The sequence below is a fragment of the Lepeophtheirus salmonis genome, chromosome 8 (genome assembly GCF_016086655.4).
Source record: "Lepeophtheirus salmonis chromosome 8, UVic_Lsal_1.4, whole genome shotgun sequence".
Taxonomy (NCBI): Eukaryota; Metazoa; Arthropoda; class Copepoda; order Siphonostomatoida; family Caligidae; genus Lepeophtheirus; species Lepeophtheirus salmonis.
Window position 1 is genome coordinate 36,836,517 of NC_052138.2, and position 27,181 is coordinate 36,863,697.

Below are 27,181 nucleotides of genomic sequence, written 5' to 3' on the forward strand. Positions count from 1 at the left end.
TATGATGGAAAAAAAATAAATTGGACATTTCTCCTTATTTTGATTTTTGAATGTTAATTCAGCACATATTTGATAAAATATGTAGTTTATGACTTAAGATACAAGATCTTTTATGGAGACATCCAGTCTATCAAAGGATTTTATGGACCCATGTCTCCTAAAAAACTATAGTATTTGTGATTGTAGTCAATCACATGAAATTGTAAGGTTATGTGGCCTTCCATATCAACAGTGTCGTGACTAGTAGTCATTTGGCAAAAAAAAAAAAGATTGCACACCTTTTCATTCAACTCTACTCTGCTTCAAGTTAAAATTAATATATAGGGGGGGGGTAGGATGTGTAACACCTTTGGCATTTTAAACTTTTAAACACTCTTACCACAAATGATATATTTTAACATACTATCAAAAAATTACCTTATAATTGTAAAATAAATCTGCTTGGCAACATGATTGGTATTATTTTTGATTATGCCATGTAATAAATATTTTTATAACACATGTACAACTAAAATTGCTAAGTTTTTAAGCATAAGTTCCACTTAATAAATCCGTTGAACACACAGAGTTGATTTTTCTCATATTTCCTATGGTTATAAAGCAGGAGGGAACAGCAATAATAATTGTCATTATTGATAAAACTTTATCAAAAAGTAAATAAATAAACAATATTAATGGCACTTTTTTATCGATCCCTTACTTCAAGGGTTGTGACAGGCCGCATATTGCTGGGCAAATACTTATTATTTACTAGGGATTTTTATTGTATCTCTAAACCTCTCCCGTAAAAAAAATTATATGGTCTTTTCCCAACTTTCTGTAACTGTTGGTCTATTCTTCACTAATAAAGTTTGCCTCCAAAAACCAAGGCCCTTTAATTTAGACTCTTTAATTCCAAGTTTCATATTGCAAAAAAACAACTTATTTATTCATATAATACATATGCAGACATGTACAAAATATAAAATATTGTATTATGAAATGGCTAGGAAGAATTGCGTTGTATTAACATAAATAAGTAGTACACAAATCTTCTTATTCAATATTGGCTGAATCTGATTGGCAATTACTCCAGATACAATTCTATATGTTTCATTTAGCACTGTTATCGGCCTCCAGTGACCAATGTCAGTCCCATTTCCCTTTTTTGGAATTAATACAATTCTTCCCTCTGTGATAAATTTTGGAAGCTTTCTGTATCTTTACATAAATTTACCAACACATGTTAAATATGGAACAATCTCATCCTTAAACAGGGAATAAACTTCTTCACAAGGAAAACCAGGAGCCGTAGACTTCTTACAATATTTAGGAAGCGAATTTTCTGCCCATCCATCGTGGCTTGAAAATATTTTTGAAAACATTTTTATATATCATCATCGGCTTTAGTGAAAATCTTAACATTAAAAATTAATTTTTTAACTTTTGAGGATTTTTGTCTTTCGTAACAAATCTCTTGGAAGGATCAAGGATACAATACTTTAGAGTATTAGCTCCTCTCCGTGCCGTAAAGGATGCATCTAATTTCAATTTTAATCTATCCTGTAGTAGTTTAATATATTTATCTCCAATAAAATCCACTTTGGGATTTTGAATATACGTGACGATGATACACTTCTAAACTGAAGTTCCATTATTTTATGGTCTGAAAAATGTACGGGATGGTAATACACTTTTTTAACCTTAAAAAAATAAAACGGGAGATAGACGATCCTGGAAAATAGTTTTCCTCTTTTCCATGATATACAATCCCTTTGATTCAAAATACCAACTATATCTAGTAAATCGAGTTCCACAATCAATTCACGAAGAATAAACTTATTTGCATATTTTCCGGATGATTTTTGACATTCATATCTCCAAATTAAATAAAGTGGAGTAGGCTCTTTTCTTTTGAATATTTATTATTGCCAGAAATGATTTTTCGTTAGGACAGTACGTATTTATTAAAGAAAACTTTATGCCACAAGTAGAAATTTAAATTCAATGCTATTCACTAGACCAGTTATTAGATTTTGTATATGTAGAATCCTCTAGCTTCTTCGTATTGATAGTATTTTAAGAAAGAATTTTTGTCTTCAATAATTGTATAGCCCTGGTATTTTTAATTATAACCTTTTAAATTTTCTCAATATTTATCTCCATTTTTTGAATATTTCTGTGAATGTTTTTTATTTATGCTAAGGATTATTTTCTTTTTTCAATTCTCCTCAAGGAATACTTCCTTCACTTCTTCAGACTGTTCAAAAATTGAGACATAACAGGAGTACAGAAAAACTTGTTAATCTCTGAAGGTATAATTTTAAACTAAAATGTGTATTCATATTTTTTTAATGGAATTCCCCTAGTTATTTAATTAATTAATAATAGAAAAAAAAATATAGAACAATCTTTGTAAGTTAAATATATATTGGATTCAAATAATATATATTAGTGCAGAAAATTTGTATAAAAAGAAGTTAGGCGTGTTGCTCTATCCACAAAACCTTGTAAATGATATATATTTCTTTAGTTTTCTCAGGCACTGTAGATAAAATATTTCCCAAATGATTTTACATTTTATAATTTCTAAATATTTTATATGCAGTGAAATAGTTAAATTCATGACTAAAACAAATTAATTAATTAAAATTATCGTCAGACAAGGATGATTATTTCTAATTTATACTCTTTTAAACAATAAGAGACTATTATTAGTACTAAAAAGTACTTCCTAAATCATTTATCGATGTATCAAGTAGTGATAGATATATTGTAGAGCGCAAGGAAAAGACGGGAGCGAGACTGGAGAATAGACATAGTACTTTTGAATGAAATATGATTAAAATTATTAGCTGATATTGTATTTTTAAAAAAACCCAAGGAAATATTTATTTTCCGGCTAATTTTTTAATAATTCAAACATATATATACACTGAGAACAAATATTTAGAAAAGGCTAAGTAAAAAAAAATTGATTGAGCAATAAGTTTGACTGTATAAAAAACAAATCTTTACGATTATAATTAAATTTATATATATTCGATTCTTATATAAGGGAATCGTTGAAAATTTTCGTTATATTTTCTACAAATCCTAGAAATAAATAATCATAGGGTTGGTGGATCATTTAAAAGTCATAATAGATCAATTACCAATAACTCACCAATAAGGATTCCAATATATATACAATATAATTTGATTAATATTATCAGTATTTTTTTTTATAAAATATTATCAGGCTCAATTATATAAGTATTTACTCAATATTTTTGATAATTAAAAGACCATGCAAATACTAATTAGTAGTACAATTTTTCAGAACTGAAATGTATAATTTATATACACTTCACGTGCTTGAATTTACGCAGTTGGTAAATAAATACAAATGATTTAATCGACATTTTGTTTATTTTTTAGATTGATTTTAAAGCTAATTTATTTCAACCTTCACAAATTTATATTTTAATATATATTGAAAAGTGATTAAAAACAATATTTGTTTTTACATTTACTAACTTCAATTTGCGTTAAATATTAAATAATACGTATCAACAAATTTTTGCCCTGTGCGTGTCCTTGTTTGGTTTTATATCTATAAACTTGAAAATTACATAACAGGAAATTTATGCTTTTGTGGGTTATAGCGTGCAACATTTCATATAAGGTCAAAAAAAGGTCAACAAACTTACATATATTGTGATAAATAATAGTACATTTATTTGATTTTCCAAGAAAAGGTCTTTTTTTTGCACTTACTCGTACAAGGGATTTTCTCCTATTCGGAAAGAGATACAGAAATAATTGAAATATTTTTTGAATCTGCAAACATACAGCTCTAAATTATACCAGGGTAAAACTTACTCCCGGAAGTGGGGCCTGCTCAGTAGTAGTACTTATGGGTTTATTAATGTCATTGGTGAGTCATCAATAGTGATTCAAACCAGGCCCTTTCAAATAAGAAATCAAGCACCCATGACAAAACAACCTCTCTATAGAGTGCCTCTGTATATTCTATACTGTTGAGATCCTTTAAGCGAAAAAATAACACCAAATCTCCATTTTCTGAGGAAAACTCAACATATTAATCCGTTTTGGGCTTGCATTCAGACAAGGTAGGGCTTGTGTTTAACATGAAATTGATATTTTCTGAAAACTGCTTGTTGAGTAGAACAATCTGACAAGATGTCGAGAGGACAGTGTAAACCGAATTTTTTTAATAAGATGGTGACCTCTCTAACGATAGATAAGTGATAAGAACAGCCTCATATACCAAAAATTAATATTTAAGACATTTATCAATGAATATATGTTTAATTATTAATCTAAATTGTATTAATCTTACGAGTTACTTTTATATATATACACAAATTTCGTCCTCTTGTGAAAGGATTCCTCAATTCTACTCTGAGTCCAATAAGTACTTATATTTATAATTTGAGTTGTAGTAAATATGACCTAAAACTCTTCCAACTTGTTTTTATCAATCTCAAGGTGTTTTCCCCCTTTCTTTATAGCTTCTTCTAGCTAATCGAATAAAGCATATGATAGCTATCCTGCTTTTATCCCAATCATTTTTTAAACTGTGAGGGTTATGATGTCATTACTCTCACAGGTACACCACCAGATCATATTTGGAGCAATTTTACTCAAAATGGAGATGTACATATTGTCTAAATTGTGGTAAGTATAAAACCACGTCTGAGAGAATGTCATAGAAAATATGATAACTTTGAGATACAACATATCTACTTATAAAGATGACTATAAACCAGGAATTCCAAATCTTTTGCAACCAAAGGTACATTTCTGATTGTCAAAATATTTCCAGGCTCACCTGCCCAATTAAATGAGTAAAAAACCTAACATATTTATAGAATACATAATATACAGGGATATATATATTTGTTGTGGCATTATTAGATGTAATGGCCAAAGTTTACCTGTTTACCTTCTGTGATACGGTTGGGAATGTATCTAGGAAATAAATAAGTCAAGCCGCGGTAGAATGGGTGAGAAGTTGACATGCAGAGTAGTATTCAAATTTGTTTTCAGTTTGTTCCTTGCCTTTGATTTTGTGACTGTCTGCTTACTTGTATGAGCTGAAGCTTCAGTTTGTTATCTGCTGATAGTTACATCTGTTCATTTTCCAACATAGTGGAGAGTCTTTTGAAGCAGGATCCACAGAGAAAGGATCCAAAATCCAAAGGTTTCCATCATGTGGTTTTACTAGTTTCCTTTGGTAAAAAATAATACAAAAATATAGTACCATAATCTTTGCGGGACATTGGTTGATAACCCCTGATATAAACTATAGTATAACTTCCTTGCTGATAAGTCCTCATATTTAAAATGGGAAGGAACAATTAACAATTGAATTTATTATCCTGAATACTTTAAAAAAAAATTAATACTCAACGCAATTTAGACAATATTCGCAATATTCAAAAATGAAGGAGGTAATCCTGAAAGTTTGAAGCACATTTAGGAGGAGAATAGCTTAGTTGTCATGACGTTTTGTTAGATCAGCTGCAAGAGGCAGTAGGAGGAAACAAACAAACAAAAATCCCACTCCACATATAGCAAGGACATATAGGTTGGAATTACTCCAATGCTGGACAAGTCCAACAAGGACTTACACTTATAAATGATCAGTGTACTTTAGAGTCTTTCATGAGTATACGCACTATTAGCTACTTTATACTAAAATGTTGTTTTCTCAAGAATTAAAGAATAATCATAACAGGTTTGGAAAGAGATAATAAACTATTCAGATTGGCTAATAGAAAACTATTTGCACGCGTTTTTGGTCATGTATTCTACAACTCTATCAGTCGCAATCCAAGGGCATCAAAAAGTTGAAATTTTTGACTTGTTGATTTATATGTTTTACTGAATGTTGGGTAGCTTCAAGTAGGTGCAAATACTGCATTTTTTCCCTTTATCTAATGATTCCATTTTAAAATCAAAGATCATTAAACAAATATTGACTTTCATAATGACATACTACATCCATAAAACTTAATAACCTATAAACAACATTAACACTTGATGAATTAATGAATGTGTAAATATCAATCCTACTTTCCCATTTAATGAAAATAAAAAGAATTGCATGATCATTGCTTCATCATTCACCCACCTAAGTCATACACAAAAGTATTAGATTGGTTCTTAAATGTTTTTTTTTCGAAAGTTGGAGTTTTTAAACTTTCTAATCTATATAAATAAAGCAAATTTTTTCTGTATGGGGAGGACTTATCTTTGAGGTTTCGCATAATATCTTTGAACTTTGTAACTACTTAATCTAAGAAAAAACAATGTGGTAACGAACATGTGTGTAGCTAAAGCTCAGCGCGTCATTTAAAAAAAGATAAAGAAAAGAGGATTAAATATCATTATTATTAAATCAAATTTTGTGTTTCTGTGAATGACTCTATTTTGAGTGTGCTCTGAATATTTTAGGACTCTGTGTGACTACTTGATAGCAGAAAGAACAATGTAGGAACAAGCGTGTGTAGATAAAGGGCAGTGCGTTATACATATAAACAGACATGATCTGTTAAACTTGTCCTTCAAAAAAATTTTATACCCCTGTTAATTTTTGTGATGAAACTAATGCATTTTTGTCAAGTTTCCTTATGAAATATATCTACCAACAAGTGAAAGATTGTCATTAATACACACAATTTAAGGAACTTTTGATTTCATAGGTATTTTATTGATGGATAACCAAAGGATATATATTCAAAATTATTCATACCCTTGACAATAATGTCAATGAAAATGTGTCAAAGATTTGGTTTAAAGTTCTTTCAAGATATCTTAATAGAATAAATACCTCTTCTGATGACCAAATGTTAAACAAGATAAGAAATGAAATATCTCCAAAAGAGTATAAATAATCTTCTCGTCACACTCAATTTTTGGTCAGTATGGTCAAAATGAAAGAGCTCAGTGAAGACCTGTATCTTGTGAATGCCTACAGTGAAGGAAAAGGTTACAAGGCCAATTAAAAGTAGTATAATGTCCCTATGGCGACCATCCAGAGCATAATTAAGGATCACATGAGGTTCGACCCTCAGTGGGCGTGACAGGAAGCGTAGGATGTCCCCCAAACTTGCCAGAAAATTATTCCGAGAGGTCAACAGGTAAGACTCTAATGGAAACGCTTGACCAGAAAGTGTCACGGTCCTCCATGGAGTGAGTCTTGTACAGAGGATATATCCATGGACATAGGTCATGGAAGACACCGCTGCTCAGCAAAAACATGTAGATGCTTGCCTGGGCTTTGCTAGAAGTTATCTGAAGCAAGATTTTTTGGTTAACCGTCGTGTGGTTTGATGAGACGAAGTTAGAGCTAAGATAATCACAAAAATTAATAGGCTATGAATAATTTTGAGGACAGTTCTATATGTTGGATGCTAAAGATTTGATTGTAAAAAGGGTTTATTTATTCTAATGAAATACGGAAATACTAAAAATATTGTTTAAAATGAAGTCCTTTACTATTTGTGATTGTTATTTTTGAGAAGTTCTTTAGATTTTAATAATAAGTATTTTAAATTAAACCTTGACATAATTATTCATTGATATAAAAAGTTTAAATTTTGCCAATTGACCATCTAATGAGTGTGGTAACAAAGGCAATTTAAAACTTTGTGGTATAGCTTAGCAAAAACTCTGAGCAATAAACATTAGAATAGAGGAATTCATAAAAAATTGAATACATTTTTTAGATGAACAAAAAGTCTTTCAAAATTTTAGTAATCCTAACAAGGGATTCTTTTTTATTAAAAAAAAAAATTAATTATATTATTGCTGTACTGCGTATAGCGTTTTTTTGTCCTTTTTTGTCCTTTTTTTTTATCAATAACGTAAGATCTACACTTTCTTTATTACTGCTGATGTTTTGGCGGTACTCCACTACAAAGAATGCAATTCAGCCGTCCCGGAGCAATGTAATATGTCAGGTGGATGTTATAAGCAAACGGTTTAATAAAAATATGTATTATTTTACATTGAAAAACGTTTTTAAAATAAGTTCATATGAAGGACACAAAAGTGCGCTCTATATGCGCTACAAAATTACATTATTGATCACTTCTATATAGGAAATAATCATTTTATGAGTAAATTAGATAAACGTTTTTGAAAGATTGTTCATTTATCTAAAATAATTAGTTATAAAAATGGCTATATATATATACTTTTCTCAGGTAAAAATGCTATTTTCTATACAAAAATCTTATAGTTGAGTAAATTTAAGGACCATGTGCAACCTTTAAACATAAATCAATATACTTTATATTTCTTGATTTTTTATCAAAAGAAACATTTTTGAGCTAACTCACTCCAATATATCGAAAAATCCCAAATGTAAGAGCCACTCTAATAGGTGTATGTTTATAATATAATTAATACAAATTGTGTTTGTCATAATATTTCCCTTTTTTGTCTTTTCATTGCATTTACAGAAACCCTACAATCTTACTCGAACTTCCTCACTGGACTACGCTGTTGTTCTTTTTTTTGTTTTTCTTAATATTTTTTACATAAGCATCCATGGATCAATTTTTCATCCCTTACCTAAACCCTCCGTCTCACATCTCTATCAACTCCTAGCACCAACATTTCTAAAAAAAAAAAAATCAAATTTCAGGGCTCTTAAAAAGACGCACAAATTATGTTATTTCTAATCTCTTTCAAAATGTTTCCTTCCTTTCAACAACCTCATATCTTTAGACTCTTGGAGTGTTGTAATGATGTAGAAAAAAATCCAGGGCCCACAAAAGGTACAAAAAATCCACTCATTTCCAAATTGAGAGGTAAATCCGAGAGCAAACAGAAAGCCATGGATTCTTCAACCAACGGAAGTGGTGAAATGGATATGAATCGAATCCGGATTCTCTTAGAGGAGCACTCCAATTTACTAAGGGACCAAAGGGCTCAAACGGAGACACTCAAGAAAAAGTTTGAATCCCAAAATATAATGACACTGGATTTTCAAGCAGAGCTAAGTGAAATACGGAGGAATTGGCAGTCCTTGAATGGGAATGCTGCTAATGATAGTAGGGATGTTCAAGAGCTTGGTTCGAAAGTGGACTCCCTCTCTTCGCTTTTAAATGATATACAGGATCGTCTCTACGAATTAGATAAAAGTTGGAAAAATAATCTCGTTCTCTTTGGGGTTCCATGTGGGGACGATGAGGAAGATCCCATGGTGACTCTCGACAAGGTGAGGCTGCAACTCAAAATTAGATCCTTTTATAGCAAGTCTTTAATCCATCATAGGTCAGAGAAGTATTGCACAAAAAGCTATATATTAGTCGAGATATCCCTATGAGTCGGATATCACGAATTAATTATGGCCCGGATTGCAGAGGACATAAACCTATTCAGCTATGCTTGGTGAATTATCGCGATAAAGAAGAACTTCTCCGGAAAAGCCGTCTTTTAAAAGGCACAAATATTTATCTCTCTGAAGATTTTTCGCGAAAGGTTCGCGAACATCGACATGAATTAATTAAATTCATCAAAGAAGTTCGAACCCGTGATCCAGCAAGGAGAATGACCTTGCGCTATGATAAACTCTATATGGGACATGACGTCTTTTTCTTTAATGATAGAACAAATCGGGTTGAAAAAATGCAGACGAATTTGGAGAGCTCAGCCAACTCAACGTTTACTGCGTCACTGGGAAATTTAATTATCAATGACTCGCAGGTAAGGAAAGCAAATTCTACTAACTCAAATGATTTAATATTTGAATATACAAAAGAAACATGTTCTCAATTCCTATTCGAAGAACAAGAATGAAAAAAAGTGTAATGCAAACTCAATTGAAGAAAACTTTTATTGTATTTTATCAAATAATTAATTAAATTTTGTTAAATGGTATATGCACTAGGTTTCTCTCTTGAATGTAAAAGAAGACGATAACCTACGATCACGTTGAATTGATAAAAACTAACTTTTTGCCTCAACTTCTGTGACTCAAACGTTTTGAATAGGATTCACGTTTTATCTACATACATATATATATATATAAAGGGAGCGGGGATCAAATTGTCGCCAAAATATTTTTTTACAAAAAACAACACAAAATATAAATTTTTTAACTTTTTTATTGAAAATTAAAACTATGACGAGCATATAGATATAGAGTAGCCATTCATTCGATATAATCACCGTTGGTATCAATAATGGCCTCAATAACCGGCCACAGGCTCTTCTGACCATCTCATTGTCCATGTTGCCGAATACCTCCTTGATGGAGTCCATCAGGCTGGCCTTGGTGCTATGGAGATGTCTATTGGTATGTCTCTCGACATAGCCCCAGACAAAATAGTCCAAAGGATTAAGGTTGGGAGAGTTAGGAGGCCAGACATCCTTGGTTACGACGTCATTACAGTTCTCGGTTAACCACTGCATGGAGATTTTGGACACATGGCAGGGTGCTGAGTCCTGTTGCCACACCCAGGGTCTGTCTCCGGCCATTATGGACCTGGTAGGGTCATCCTAAAGCATCTTCTTTACTTTGTCGACAAATTCGGTGTCCCTGACCTTCCTGTCGGCGCCCTCCTCCTTGGGTGCCCTCTTTATGGTGGCATCAACATCCCAGGTGTCCTCTAGCTTCTTACAGATACGCTGAACAGTCCGTAAATTCACTCTTAAGGTTGAAACAATCGTTGAATTGGAGATTTCACCTCCATTATTAACCAATGCCATGACTACGGCGGACCTCGAAAGCTCCTCGTTCCACTTATAGCTCTTTATCTCCTCATATGATGACGGCATGATGCTAACTGAACTACGTATCGTCAGCTGATGAGAATAGCTTTCCTATTTGGTAACCGGTTTTTATTTGATAATGTCGTCTTCAAGTTATCAAGGTTTAAAGTAAGCGACAATTTGATCCCCACTCCCTGTATGTATGAGCTTGATAGATTTCGCAAATTAACTTACCTTTATTACAATAAATAATTAAACTGTTGTAAATACTATTTATATTACACTTTTGGTTATAACATAAAATGCTATATTAGTCAATGATCACTTCTCCCTCCTTAATGTCATATTTTAACCATAAAAAAGTAGAAATAAATTTAAATATCTATATACGTTGGATTTAAGTTTCATATATATTGTAGCAAACTAAATAAATGAGTCATGATTGATACATATAATATGAAATAAATCAATTTCATATCTTTATGAAAATAGTAAAAATAAATTGTACTTATCAACCTTTGTATTACTTTTTTTCTGAGTATGTTGTAGAGTAGACCAGAAATAGTTGTGGTACATTTTGCTTTTGGCTCAATTACTTGTAACTGGCTTGGCATTCAAATTTATTGAATTTTGATTTACGGCTAGTGCGGAAAAGTTGTCATAATTAAATTGACCTATGCAAAATTGCATTGTCCTACAACGTCATTCTTAGGTCACACATCTTGATCAAATTATGAAAAAACGAAACACTCTTTACTTAGTGAAATTAAATGCTAAAAATACATTTTTTGTTATTTTGCATGAAATAACTATGATAGACATTTTTTAACCTATGAAAAGGGTTTTTAAACTTTTTTTTTTTTTATAATCTCTTATGGAATAGAAAGAAAAGTTAGGATTTGTTTTGTGAGAGGCCTAAAAGTCAGAAGTATTTTGCCTGCTAGGCGATTTTTGCGATTCAAAAACATGAATCAAAGAATTTGCATAAAATATTTTGTAAAAGAGGAACTTAAGGGCTCCGAAATACTTGAAATGTTGACTATAATGTTGAATATAAAAACAGTGTTTCAACTCTTCCCCCTCTCTCCTGCTTTTCATACAATTATGATTTTAAAAAAATGCTCACAAATATGCGATATAGCAGTAATGATTCGACTCTTTAAATGTTGCAATTATTCCTTAGGGAGGCTTTTAATAGTTTCAAGAAACAGAGGTTGAGTTTGAAAGGTTTTAAGAATAAATAACTATATTTTTATTACTGCTGAAGGTTTGAGTTTCCCTTTTTTATACTCGTAGCAGATTAAACTATTATAATATTTATATTATAGATCCGGGATCAGTGTTATATATTAATTAAGCATGCTATATCTGAATTGTATAAGTCATTGGCGCCGAAACCATAGGGTCATTACCCCTCCCACATTTGAATAATTTGTATATTTATCACAATAAAAAAAATCCTCCTCTCTCAAATAATTATAAATGTCATAATTTTGGAGAAAAAAAAATCTATTTCTTTTTTTGTTATTCCTTTGAATTTAGTTTCTTTTGAAATTTTTTAACTCTGAAATTAAAAAAAAACAAGTTTTGTCTCTTCTAAAAAACTTATACCTTCTCATCATATTTTCTATTTCCCTTTCGAAATTGGAGCCAGCAACATGGGACAGTTAAAATTCAATTATAGCAACCTTTCATAAGAAATACAAAGAATATATTATGGGTGTAAGAGGAAAGATATTTCTACTTTTTCGAGATATTCGAAACAATTAGCACTCTGAGCTGGGGAGAGAGATTCGGAGTCAATCCATAGACTGAGGGATGAGGCTGGAGAAGAGTACATCTCATTAAGTAAATTCCGACGACTTTCTCTTTTGACCACGGACCATTACAGTATAATTACAGGATGAACGTAATAGATTTTATGGAGAGGAACTTCTATGTCATCAAATCCATTATTCCATGAAACAGAAAATTACAGGGAATTATAATGAAACGTCGTATCAGCTATGCTGCTCTCCTGACAAACATTCTTTAAATTGTCAAGGTTACCACTTTCATTTTTGATCTATGATTCTTTCATATTGAATAAAAAAATAACTACGCATTATACAAATAAGAAAGTTATTAATTAATTCTGAAAATGTAAATAATTCATCTTTGATTTGTTTATCTTTTTAACTTTTGAAGTGATACATTCCCAATTAACACTCGGGATTTTTGTATACAGCACTGAATATCCAAAGTAATCTCAGAATTAAATATTTATTTATATAATACATATATTAGAAGAAGTTTTTTATATATCTCTTACGTGATGACCTTGTTCCCCTAACATTTTGAAATGTAATTATCTTTTTCCAAAAATGAATCAATAATCACCATTATAATGAGATATTGAATCCTAATAAGAAATATATTTTGGCAAGAGAACCTTAAATAAGTTTCAGAAAATGGTTAAAAACATAGGTTTAATACATATATTTATATTTATAATGTTGAAGTATTTTTATTTGTTAGTTCCATTTTGACATCTCATAGTTTACTATTTTCCTTGCTACAAACAAGTAGACACATAGTTTAATTGAGCTTTAAGAAGTGTAACTAAGTTAAAAATAAGGAGTTTTTTTTTTTAAAGGTAGGCATGAAAAAAGAAACTTAAATGACACTTTGATGAATGGTAAAGATGGATAACATTAAATAATATTTTAGTCTATTTTACATAAATATGTACAATACGCTATTAAAGAGTCGTTAAATTTATATAGAAAATGTTAATAATGAAGTATTAAGTCATCAAGAGAGTCAATGAAATCGTTGAACAAGTAATATATTGTGATACTTGATTATTTAATACAATTAGAGCAAATCAGTCATTTGTGTGCTTTCTCTAAAAAAATATATTACTTTACATATTATTGTTATTGAATTTGGGTCATGTTTTTGAGTGTATGCACATTAAATTACTTCTACAATCTTTGAAAGTTCTCTACGATTGAATGAGATTCCTTTTGTTTGGACAGAGATTAGAGCAATCTGCGTGCCCAAACCAGGGAAAGAAATCGTAAGCTGATCCAATGTCTTTTCGACCTATAACTTTATGATGTTTTGTTCTTGAAACACATGAGTGGATTCTTCAATGGTATCTTCAAGAACAACTGCCTCTATATATGTATTCGCAACACGCTTTTGAAATTGGTCGATCTAAGGACTCAGCTCTTGCCGAGGCAACTGACGTCCTTGAAGAGGCTGTTACGGCAAAGCCTCCAATCACCTAACTCCTCAAAACCCTGTTTTCCAAGCCAAGAAGTTAGCTATAAAAGAGGCTCTTTCTTCGATTAAATACAATTGTGAGAAATGGATACCTAGTGGATTTCTCATTTGGACAGACTCACAAGCATCAATTTGAGCTTTGCGATCGATAGAAACTAAGAGTTCCCTTGTCCGAGATATGAAAACTCTTTTGAGGTCGTTTGCTAATGAGGTCCTTCTCTCTCTCTCCTTTGTAAGAGGTCACAGTAATGTTTCAGGCGGGAAATGTTTGAATGGTATATATTGCAAAACTATTTGGAGTAGTCCTTTATTTTAAATTCTACGGCCGCCCTTCTGTCGGTCGACGTTTAGTCTATTCTACGTTTTGTCCATTTGATGTTTTGTCGGTCGATGTTTTGTCTACGCACCGTCGAATACTACTGCAAGTAGATGTATAAGTCTACATTTTTTTATACATTCGAGTATTTTGGGCATGTTGAAATAAATCAGGATGGTAACGCGAACAATGTGAAGAATGTTTTGGAGGAGAGCTGCTTAGCTGTCACGATTTTTCATTAAATCAGCTAATAAGAGGGAGGAAGGAACGAAGAAGATAAATAAGGGCGGCATTAGTCAGAATTACTTCGCTGTCGATCCTAAATTCTACTCTGAGCTTCCATCAAGGACTTATAATTTTGCAACAAATTCTCACGATCCATACGAGTGTTCAATCAGGTTTTTGAATATAATTGAATGTAGTAGAAAGGAGTTAGTCAGGAGTTAATTAATGATGACAACAGCTGATGAAAAGAAAATTCATTCTTTATATTAACAATTCCAAAGAACGGTGGATCTAAAAAATGCACCTCAAACAATCCTCAGTGCCCCTCTCCTGATTTGATGATCCCTCACACAAATTCAAGGTTACATTTTAAACTTTGATTTTCTTTTTTCAAAACTGAAAGGATTATCATAGCAACTATAGAAGATAAAATATGGATCTGTAACCTTAGTTATAAACACTATTACTATTTCACATTTGTAGGCAGATGTGTTAGAAACGTTCAAACATAAAAGTTCCAAGAAGCCATCAGATATTTATGTGTATATTTGATTAATCAATTGATTTACTACTCATGTGTATATTTGTTTATATTCTTCTAAAAAACGTGAAAAAATGATGATCTTTCTTCAAGATTATAACAAAAAAGAAGTCACGCTTTTATACAATAATAGTGGTTGAAGGGAGCGTATGAACATGTGAATAATTTTGTGAGAAAGAAAGTCAGAGGACTGTAGTAATAGTATGTGGAGGTCCTTCGAGGATGTAAAGAAAAAACATCAATTGAATATTGCTTATACAAGTTTTTATTTTATTTACTTTTCTTCAAGAAAAAAAATAAATACACAGACTGCCATAAAACTACATAAATTATACAGGGTCGAAACTAATAATTACCCCGCACTTTTAACTTTATTTCAATGCTTTATAAGAAGTAATACCATCATCCGATTTAAGCCAAGTATGCCCCGCCCATTTTTCACAGGCCTCTATTGAGGCCCAATGTGTATCTCCAAGTACCATAGACAGAAACAGATGTTAGTGACTTGGTGTCAGGTCGGATTTGTGAGGGGGATGCATAAGAGCTTCTCGTGGAAGCTCCCGAAGCTTCTAGCGCTTCGTCAAAGATGTATGCAGCCTGGCGTTGTCTTGATTAAACACAATTCCCCTCTTATTCGAGTTGCTCCTGGTATCCAGTCCTCTGTAAATGTTTCAAAACATTTTTATGGCCGAGTTTCAGCTCCTGAACGATTCTATGATTGCTGACATGACTCCAACTACAAAAATGATTATAATTTATGTAAATAAAACTTATTTATAATTATTTACATTGAGTGTTTGTTAAGTGTTTTTCTAAATGATTATACATAGTAGGTATTCACTGTATAGTATTATTAATTTATGAAACTTGAAGGTCAACTAATTTATTAGTTTACTGTACAAATTTCAAACGTTCTCTATAGTGTATGCAATCACAATCCCCAAACATATCTAAAGTTAAATTATTTTGTTGGGCAGAGCATAGCCACAATCCATACTATTTCATTACTTAGTTTTTGTGCATAGTCAATGTCATCAGAGTAAAGTGTAACGTTGCAGTGAGAGCCTGTTCGTATTGTTGTTCCTCGATTACGAGTGCATAAATTATGTTCAGAACTTATTAATGTATTAGCAATAGATAGATTTTGATCCTTTTCATTTGTTGTATCATAATTTCCAAATATTTTCTTTATAGCCTGCACAACTATTACCTGCATATATCTAATAACTACCTATAGCTTTTTAAATTAAATCTTTATGTATAGCCTCTAGATTTAAATGACTCAATTGACATTTTTGTTGTGTTTTGACGAGATTTGTAAGACAGAATCTAATTAATAATAGGAATCCAGAACGACTAAGAGAAAGATAATTAACGTGGAGGAATATGAAAACATAGGTTGACTTACAAGGAGCACATGCACATTATATTCATACACATAATATATAGACTACTCTTCTGACATCTACAATACTGACAGGGTATTTATACATAGAATTATAATGTAAGCACCCTACATATATATACATAACACATATCAAGTAATACAAGAAAAGAAGAAGATGCGGGGAAGAAAGAAGGAAGAAGATCCTTTGCAGTTTGTAAATACAGTACACTTACATAGGCTATAAAATATATTATTAAAAAAATTGCTTGTTCGAGTCAGAGTCGGTGACATTCAAAATTCTGGAGTTGGGGATTTTATGTACCTACTCCGTAGCTCTGCCGACGTCAGAATGTATTTTCAAGTGAGGAGGGGGAGGGAAGGGGGGGATGGATTATATAATTGTGACGTCATCAAGAGCACCTATAAGATTTTTTTTTCTGGGGCTTGGCCGTAGGACTATTTTACATTTTAGGTGGAAAAGTTTTTGTCTTTTTATTTATTACAAATTTGACAAATTATATTTTTTTTTAATTTTAGAGGTAAAGTTTTTCAGTAAAGTCTAAATTTGAACGAATATTACTCTTTTCCCCGCGGAAAATATGGCATTTAATATAATCTAAACAAGAAGGCATTTTTTAATTGCGATAACTATATATTTTTTTTTTTGCAAAGTTAGAGATATCCCGGGCTGATAATATTATAGATAGCTTAGTATAAAATAATATTTTTGTAACATAAACTGTTTAAATTTTTAGTTTTTACTCGGAGCAATCAACATTTTTACCCAGCAATTAATCATGAGGATTAAACCTACTCGTATATTTCTAGCTATTGTATCGATTTACTTAAAGAATTATTTACAGTTTGTTATCAAAAGTAATTTAAAGTTGAATGAACCATTTCAACTAAATAATTTATGACAAATATATTGGTTACAATATCCCATAAAAATAGTTCTTTAATAGCCTTAACAATTTATGGTTTTTTTTGGTACCATATGCTAACTATTTACCAACTTAAGGTATATGGAAATAATTTGTTATTGTTAGCTTATTTAATACTGCTCGCTACTCGATTTGTCCCTAGTTACTAATATGACACCTTTTTGAATTTTGGTTAAAATACTCATCTCCAACACAAAACAGTCCTGGATAAATATCAAGAATATTCTTATATATCAGGGGCGACTAATTGGGTGACTCCGGTCCGTATCCGGACTCAGAGAATATCCTATCCGCACCTATAACCGTAACACACCTGTATACAGACGTGGTTTATATGAAAAAGTGTAACCGCTAAAAAAGGACAGAGCTTAGCGTGTGTGATGACCGAGTGTGGTCAGTGCTAACATGATAATGTTAGCAACAGCTGACGGAGGAGGCAACTATCTCAATCTCACTTCTCTCACTGAGCAAGTGAAAGTAATTAATTCTATTTTTTTCCCCTCAAATTAAACAATTTTCATAAGCTGCACATGATTCAAAAGCTATTTGTTAAATGTTTTATTTTTAAAAGCAGGGCTTATCTATATATTAAATGTGAATGCCTGTGTGCGTATGTTTGTCGTTCAATCAAGGCTAAACCAATGAATGTATTCTCAGGAAATTTTTCATTTAGGCTCTTAAGGCTCAAGAAACGGTTTTGCTAACATTTTTTGGTCTTCAAGGGCATGGGGACCTTTAAATATCCTTTTTAGCACTTTGCCTGTAAAACCTGAGGACTGGGGTGTATTTTCGTATTAGAAGGGTTCTTTGATGCTCGGCGGTGGAAGAATGTAACCTGCCTCAGGGACCATCATCCACAACCCGTGGGCAGGGGTGTATTCTAGCATATTAGAAGGGGTTCTTATTAATTAGAAATGGATAGGTAGGTGCAGTTTAAACTTTTTTGAGGCCCAGTACTTTACCTGTACAACCTGTGTATATTGGGATATTAGGAAGGTTTCTTGATACTCAAGGAAGCGGCAGCGGATAAATTTAACTTGCCTTGGGTCCAGCAGTTCACCTGAATAACACATGGACTGGGATGTATTATCGAATATTATAAGGGTTCCGTGGTCCCTAGAAACACGAGGCGGATGAGTTGAAACTGTATTTTGGCCCAGTACTTTACCTCTACAACTTGTGTATTTCGGAATATTAGGAAGGTTCCTCGATGATCAGGGAAGCAGTGAGTTTAGCGTCTGACCCAAAATAAAGCAACCACTTCCTCATTGCATGAAACAAGAGTGTTAATAAATTAACCATAAACCAACATGAGAATAATTCTATAAATCTTACGGTCTTTTTTCAAAATATATATATTGAACAAAAGAGTTCTTAATTAATTTTAATTTCTTTATGCCCCAGAGAACACCGTGCAAATGTACTCTAGTTTTTCTTGAAATCAGAAAAGAGTACTCATTAATACTTTAATAAATATTAAAATGAATCTTAACGCAAGTTGGAATTTTAATTAAAAATCCCTTTTTAATATTAATGAAGCAATAAATTGTCTGTCTGTTTGTTTGATTGTCTGAGAAAGACTAATTTTATCAACGAGTGTGTATTGTTATATGTGTCAGTCCTTGTTTATTAGGTCCAGCGCAGTCTTAGGACCAGTCCCATTAATTTGTGGGACCAATCCTTCAGGCAGTCGGTCCTTCGGATAACTGATGAAAAAAAAAAAAAAATACAGTCGATTGACGTCATCAAGGACTTTAAAGTTTATAAGTTGTTGGACAGATATGCAGGACTGAGCTGGATTTGACAGACATGGACGTGGATGGGGCTGCAGTCTTTCGTCCTAAATAAAGATCAACACAACCCTTGCTATAGCTGAGCGCGTCATATTAAAAAAAAAGGGAGGAAGGATCCTTTCATTGAAATTGAACTATTAAGAAAGGAAATTGATGTCACCTTTAAGCGTAATTTGCAGTGTGTCCAAAGGATTAATCAAATTATTTTCATACCAGAAATAGAAAACAATTAGTTGAAGAGTACAAATTAATCCCATTTCTGTTTTAGGGAAAATCATTCTGCCATGCTTTAATATTGACAGGTAACATAAAATGTTATTTATATTTGAAAGCTCTCCATATTTTTGTATCAATATACTCATTAATTACAATTGTTGATACATGAGCATTTCAATGTACACATAAAGTTTGTGGTGTGTCAACATAATAATAATCTTGAACAAAAAAAAAACTGGGTGTAAAATAAAACTTTTTGGTTCGTTTTATTAACTGATTTGAAAAATATATTTTCAATTTCTTGTGGAAAACCATAGAGGCTGCATTTGATTCGATACAGCTTGCATTAGAAGCAATGCTAACCTTAATAAGACTGTGCCAAAAACTGATATATGCCTTTACAATTTCGTCATCAGGCCGGATAGTATATATTTTGCTGATGTTTGACTTCAGGTCATCCACATTTCGTTGTGGGGTAGCATTTGTAATGCCCTGGATAACACCCCACCAAAAGTAATCAAGGGAGCTCAAGTCGGAGGATGTCAGAGGCCGCATGTCTTTAAGGTCAGAAATCTGCAAATTTTTGAGTGCAGAACTCCACTTCCTGGACGTGTCTTTGTCAACGTTTTTAATATGCTGGATATTACGGACGGTCCTCACATTCACCCCAAGGATGGCAGCTATGTCTTTTTGGGCTATATTTGCGTCAAGCAAATCGAATAATTCCTGACTTTTTGCCTCCTCTTGTCTGATTTTGGGGGTCGAGTCAAAACTGCATTAAACAAAGCTTATTTATGATGCAATGAATTGATCAAAAAAATAATGCAACGTCTTAATTAAAAAATTCGTTTCTATGAGATAAAATGGACCTACAAATTTAGCACATCACACCTTGTAAATTTGATTGTGAGTTTTGTTAATCAACGCAAAAAGAGAATGTATTTTAAAACATTAGAAATTGAAATAAATAGTCTTAAGTTTTCACAGAAATAGTCACCACCATAAATTAAACGTAAATGATGGCAGGGTTATTCATTTCCCAGGAAATCGTTGTTCATCAAGATCTTAGGAAACGTTTTGAGATTATTTATTAAATAGTAGTCTTAAGATTAGGTATTTGAATGATTTTTTTTTTTTTTGGTTCAGTCTGATGTTAATTTTCTAGAACACTCTAGACGGATATTTTGGTTAACAAAAAAATTTAGGACGTGGACCAAATTTCAAATCATATACCTAAATTCAGTACGTGAATGGAAATATATGTTGATTGAAATTCTCTGTTTTCTGATCTATAGCTGAGATATGGATAAATAAAGAATAAACACGAACTTATAAAACTGTGCCACTAAATTCAGGTTTTGGAACTCCCGACAGCTAAAACCCACATCTAGTATTGTTATTTAAGCTATAGAACACAAAAAGTTATCATTAAAATTTTATATTGGAGTAGATTTGGCCTTTTGAATAAGATCAATTGAAATTGATTTAAAGTTAGGACCTCTGTGTAAAGGTCATGAAAAGGTAACCAAGTATATGGGTAAGAGATTTTTTTTTTGACTGAATATATTGTGCGTCTAATTTCTTTGAAAATTTTGATATTTATCAGTCCAATAGTTGGGTTGCGATATACTAAAGAAATAAAAAAAGGGGTCGTGAACTAAACTTATATTAACTTCAATTCACATTATTTTGGATATATAAATTTAATTTTTATATATATATTTTTTTAAATATATCTTATTGTACGTTTATTAAGAACAATTTATTATTTATACTAAAAGCTTTAATCTTCTCAAATGTTTTTTTCATACAATTTGGAATCATTTTTTAAAATAAGCCATTTACTTTTCCCTAAAAAAAAATGGAATTTTTTGTTGTCCTAATGTCAATAGTATAGTTTTACAAAAAGCCATGTCCACAAAATCTATGGATAACTTTTTAATTTATTTTATTTTCCCTTCATTTTTTCTATTTTTAGGAACAAAAACACACTCAATAAGAAATTTCTCTTATTTAATATTGATATATTTATTCTTAGAACTTTTCATTCATTGATATTACGATTTCAATTAAAAACTTCTTGTAAATACATATTATAGTGGTAAAATTAATTTAGTGTGACAAATATATCAGTATCACTCGGTATGGCATGGAATTATTACACGTCAACGTCATTAGTAATTGACCGGGTGGAAACTTGAAACTTACAGACTTTCATTATATTGATTTGAATGGTTCTGTGTCAGGAAACTAGAACTGTCTGTAATCATTAGGTTGCCCTGCATCACAGGTAAATGCTGCTTTTTGAATTATTTAAAAACGGACGAGTTATGGCGTCACATAGAGATTCAAGGCTGAAGGTATCAAATCTTCTCCAGGCTGACGGAAATGACTCGTAAGATCATCTACAATTATAAGAAGAGGCTAAAACAGAACAACACCATCAAGAAGAAAGAGGGTTCGGGAAAAATGGTCATCATTAATGCAGATGCCCTCTAGGACGCCCATGATCTCGTTCCCGGAGGGTTAAAAGCTCATGGCAGCAAAGTGCATCGACTTTTTTAAGGGCAACCTGCTCACCTGAGTCCAGGAAATTTCTTCGAGGGCAACCTCATCTTTCAGAAAGATGGTGAACTATGCCTGACCAGTGTCAAAGTCAGGGGAATCCCTGATGGAGGACCGTAGAATTCTAGAGTGTAAATAGATCCTTGGATCTGGGTATAGCGGCAAAAGACTGGTCGAGCTATCTAGTAGCTGGTTCCTTCCAAGGTTTCCCTCAAGATAGATGGTGCACGTTATCGAATTTCATCTGGTAAAGCGAATAATTATAAGTATTGGGGACGAAACGTCCCCATATTATGGTCAAACTTTAAATTTTTGAGAAGTGAGACTTACTTAAGTGACCCCCTACTTTTTCAAATCGGAGTACCTAGTGGGCCATTTTTGGTAAGCAGAACTGATGATGTAGGATGAACCAAAACTTTGGGTTCAAGTGCCTGAGTAAACCCTCATAAGATACTGAGTGGCACATTAAAATCTGAACACTTTGAATTTTAAAATTCGAAGCTATATAATTTCTTAATTAAAAATATAATTTGAACAAAATTATTACTATAAATACATATATTTGTGTTTGAGCTCTGTTAATCATTAAAGTAGTCGCCCTTAGCCTCATGAAAAAAAAAAAAAAATATAATTTTTCGAAAAAAAATTTTGAATATTAAATTTTTTGAAAAAATTACAAAAATTCACACTTTTCACCAAAAAATAATTTTATAAATACTTTTATTTTAAATCTACAGCTATTCCCATAAAACTAAATTTTTTGGAAAAAAATTTCAAAATTTACAGCTTTTCACAATTAATTATTTTTATTTGACAAAAAATTTGGATATTAAATTTTTTTGGAAAAAATTTACACCTTTTACGAAAAAAAATAATTTTTTAAATATAAAAAAAAGTCTAGTTATTCACATAAAATTGAATTCTTTTCACATAAAATTATTTTTTAAATTTTTAATAAAAGTCTAGTTATTCCCATAAAATTTAATTCTTTTCACAAAAAAACAATTTGTCTTAAAAATCTTCAGTTATTTACATGAAATTAAATTTTTGGAAAAATATTTCAAAAATTTACAGTTTAAAAAAAAAATTAAATTGTCATGACAAAATTATAAATAATTTATATTTGTACTCAAAAAATAATTTTTTGAGAAAAATTTTAAGAATTAATTCTTCTGAAATAAATTTCAAATAGATTTTTTAGGTAAAAAGCAAAATTTCCTTTTTTTTTTTGAGGAGGGGGGAGGACACAACCCCTCCAGCCTGCCCTACAGACACCCCTAATATATTATATATAAGGACGGAAATCAATGTCTTGCAATTAATTAGAACAGGGAGAAACTCGAATTAATTTTGTTAGAAATATAAAACTGTATAAGAAAAGTTAACATACATTTTGATTGCTTTTGAAAAATACTTGCAAACATGTATGCGTATGTCGAAGCATTAACATGGGAACATGAGAAATCTATGTTCTATATAGTAGGTACATAATATACAAATATGTTTCGAGGCTAAAACAAATAATGCCAAAATGTAAAATAAAGAATAAAAAAGTATCAGTGCAAAAAAACAAGAATAACAAAGTTTTATTTACCTTTGTTTTGCAATTAGTTTATATTGTCATGTAGTGTGTATGAATAGTAGTTTTTTAAGGTCAATTTTCTCATTTATAATAGAGTTGTATAAAATATGAACTAGATGATGTCCAATATTTTTTTCTATTTGAGAATCTGAAAGTTGTTCCAAATTTTTTCTAACCTCTCCATCATTATTCTTTAATTCTTAAGGAGAGCATCTAAATATATAAGGTAATTATGAGTGTGTGTTTTCATGAAGGATAAAGGTTAGAACTGAGTTATATGTGTAAATCGTTGTTCGATTTAGAGTAGAATTGCGGATCGACATTGTTGTAATTCTTTACTTCATAATTACTTAATACAGAGTGTATATTTCACTTCCTACTTTGAGCTAATCTAATAAAAAGTCATGACTTCTCAGCTGCTATTCTCCCAAATACATTCTCCAAATGCTCAGAGTTTTCGTTTTTTTTTGTATAGCCGACGCTCATATTCTTTACAATTCTATAAATTACTATACATAGAACTCAGAGTAGAATTGAGAATCAACATTGTAGTAATTCCTACCCATGTCCTTACTAAATTGCGAATGGTATTTGTGTTTATTTATTTCCCCTCTTAGCTGTTCGTAGGTAATCTATCAAAACGTCATAAGTTTTTTGGAGAAAACATTCTTCAAATGATTACAATTACAATGTTAATTTTCGGCTTCATTATTTAGCATACCCACAAAATGATAATTTGTACAAACTTACTTGAATGTTTACCCCTACAAAAATCTTTTAACAGGTAGTTGATGACATCAAAGGGATGTAGCATTCATTAATATCTAGCAGTGTGAAAATTGTCCATAACTTTATCAGTGTAAATCAAAAACTGGAACTTTAATGTCGAAAAATGTTTCTTTTGTTCAAAAAATTTCATTTGCAGTTTTTGAATTCTGTACAAAAAAAAATATTTGTAGGTAGATCACTGGACCTAATGCTTTGAATATTATTACTTTTAAAATGATTTGTGGGTATTTCTGTTTTAATAATATCATCTACATAATATAACTTCCAGCTTTACAATTAATATAATAAATTTCACTAAATAAGATTGCTATCAATGGTTTTTATGATAATCTAGTATGTACGATAATTGTAATTAGATAAATCGTAGTTATCCATCTATTTGTTTGTTCGTTGGAGCATTTTTAAACCTTAAAGTCCTAACATTTTGAAAAAAAAAATGTACTGGGCTGGGCAGTAAAACATAGCCTCGAAAGGTTGTTTTATAAATACTTCAATATATATATATTTTGAAATGGGGTTTTCATGTATGAAGAAATTCCCAAGTTTTCCTTCACAGCCCTTCTAAGGACTATGAAGCCACAGAGAAGTCTTTGGAGAGGTAATTCATCGATTTGATAGGATCCTCCTTGATCTTATTCCCTAAGTTGGACTGGACCTCTGGTCCCCTCTTTAAATTGTGTCCTCCACTTCCTGCCTTCTTGGAGATATCTTTTCCATCATTAACCATCTTGACCACCTTGAAAACTGGTCTCTTGGAGCACTTCACAATGTCCATAAATCTCGCCACTGCAACTTCAGCCTCTAGAAAATCTGAGATGTCTTACCTTTTGACTTTTTGTTCGCTCATGATGACGAAATGTTTAGTTTAGTTTATTTATTAACAAAGAATGGCTCAACCAAAATGTTAAAAACTAATGACTCTATGAAATTAAAAATTAGCATGAATTAACAGTCCACTTTTTGCTACCCTCTGTTGTATGGTTTTTATTTAGTGTGCTAATTGTCTTTTTAACACTTTAAATTACCAATCTTGGTCAATTTGACCCATTTATTAAATTTCATTGTTGTCTTTCTTCCTTTATTGGTACCAGACAGCTATGGTCTAGTGACATGTTTTTACCTCTAAATATGAAATAAAACAGAGGTTTTTATTTCCTAAGTCTTATATTAAGACTAGATTCATACAAGCGCAAAACGTTGCTTATAACACCAGTGGGACCTATAAAAACCTAGAATAAGTAGAGTTATATTAGTTCCCATATTTACAAAGAATAAAGGTTCACTTTTTTCAAACTTACTGCAAAATTCTACTCAGAGTCCCACAAGGACTAACAAATATTACTCTGAAAAAAAAAAAAAAATCATCAATGTTCAATCAGGTCTTGAATAAAATTGAATCTAGAATGTAGTAGGAAAAAAAGTTCACTACTCAGGAGTTAACTAATAATGAGTACAGGATAATTTATACTTCAAATTACCAATTCCAAAAAATAAACACGAGTACATAATTCAAAACAAATATGGAGATATACGTTAAAGCAACGCTAGTCACCTGCAAATTTAGTATTAGTAAGTCTCAGACGACCTCGTGCAGATTCAGATGTACCATTGTACGGGTAATCGACTCTTTTATGGCCTCCACAGACGAATGATCCTTGGCACAGGCATCATGCTCGATCCTCCCCTGAGATAGAAATCCCATGGTTAAGGTCTGGGCTGTTTGTAGGGAAACAATATAGGCTCTAAAAGTAAGGATATTTTGTTGACAAGACTTACTGCACTTATATGGCCTTGTGGGCAGGTGTACTCTCTTGTTGGAAGGTGTAATTTCTTCTTTGGGAGACTCCATCTATCCTGGGAATGTGAATTAAAAGTGGAAAAGCAGAACTAGGACCATGGGAATGCTGAATCCGTCGCCTGGGACTGCCAAAATTTCCTGCCCTGTTTGAACAAAATAATCAAGAGAGGTGGATCTTATTATAAATAATTGAATGACATTAAATGTAGCTTTCAAATAATAAAAAAATTATGTGTCTACCTATTCGAGTTCGTTCGTTATAAGCCTTTAAAGATTTTCCCAACTTATCTGTAGCACCTTGTACTTAACATCCCTTTGTATTTTTAAGAAGATGTTATCTCAGATAACATTTATTTGTATATATATATATAAACTAGCCTCTTTATCACTTCTCCGATCAGTATGTTTTTGCCTTCTTTTTTGATACCACATGGTTGCAAATTGATCTCTTTGATATATATTAATAATTTTAACTCTGTTATTGACCTAGTTTATAATCTACAGGCATACAGTGAACGTATATACATATGTCATATATATTTATATAGGATGTGGTGCGTACACATAAAAACAAAATTGCACAAAAACAAGAAAATCTCAATTTATTGTTTAACTTCATGCATACACCATGAACATATTTGAGCTCACTATTGACTTGTATTCTAATTTGTGTGATGAGTTAACATATCCATGAATTTTGGATATAGTTTAGGGCCTGATATAGTGGGCTGGAGGCGCTGTAGCCCCCTCCTAAATAAAGAATTTCTGCTTTTTACTAGAAAGTTTAATATTTGAATTTTTTTTTCCAAAAATTAAAAAAGTAATTTACTTTTTCAAATTTTTTATCCACAAATTAATTTTATGCGAATAGCTATAAATTTTTGAAATTTTTTCTCTAAAAAATGGTATATTTGAAATTTAATTTTTTTTCCAAAAAATTTCATTCTTGGTCAACAGCTGTGAATTTTTGAAATTTTTTCTCCAAAAATGTTATCTTCTGTGAGTAGCTATGGATTTTAAGATTATTTTTGAAATTTTTCTC

The 27,181-nt window shown here is 31.5% G+C and overlaps 1 protein-coding gene across 2 annotated transcripts in view; it reads left to right on the forward strand.

The window, feature by feature from the left end:
* LOC121123428 (uncharacterized) overlaps nucleotides 1-27,181 on the forward strand; it is a 58,130-nt gene that overhangs the window by 13,995 nt on the left and 16,954 nt on the right. Inside the window, exons 2-3 of one of the 2 annotated variants that reach the window (XM_040718549.2) lie at nucleotides 8,457-9,217; nucleotides 9,274-9,705. In XM_040718549.2, coding sequence (XP_040574483.1) covers nucleotides 8,666-9,217; nucleotides 9,274-9,705 — 984 coding nt within the window. In that variant the 5' untranslated portion in view covers nucleotides 8,457-8,665. The remainder of the gene's footprint in view (nucleotides 1-8,456; nucleotides 9,218-9,273; nucleotides 9,706-27,181) is intronic. The other variant, XM_071890534.1, reaches the window with a different exon arrangement.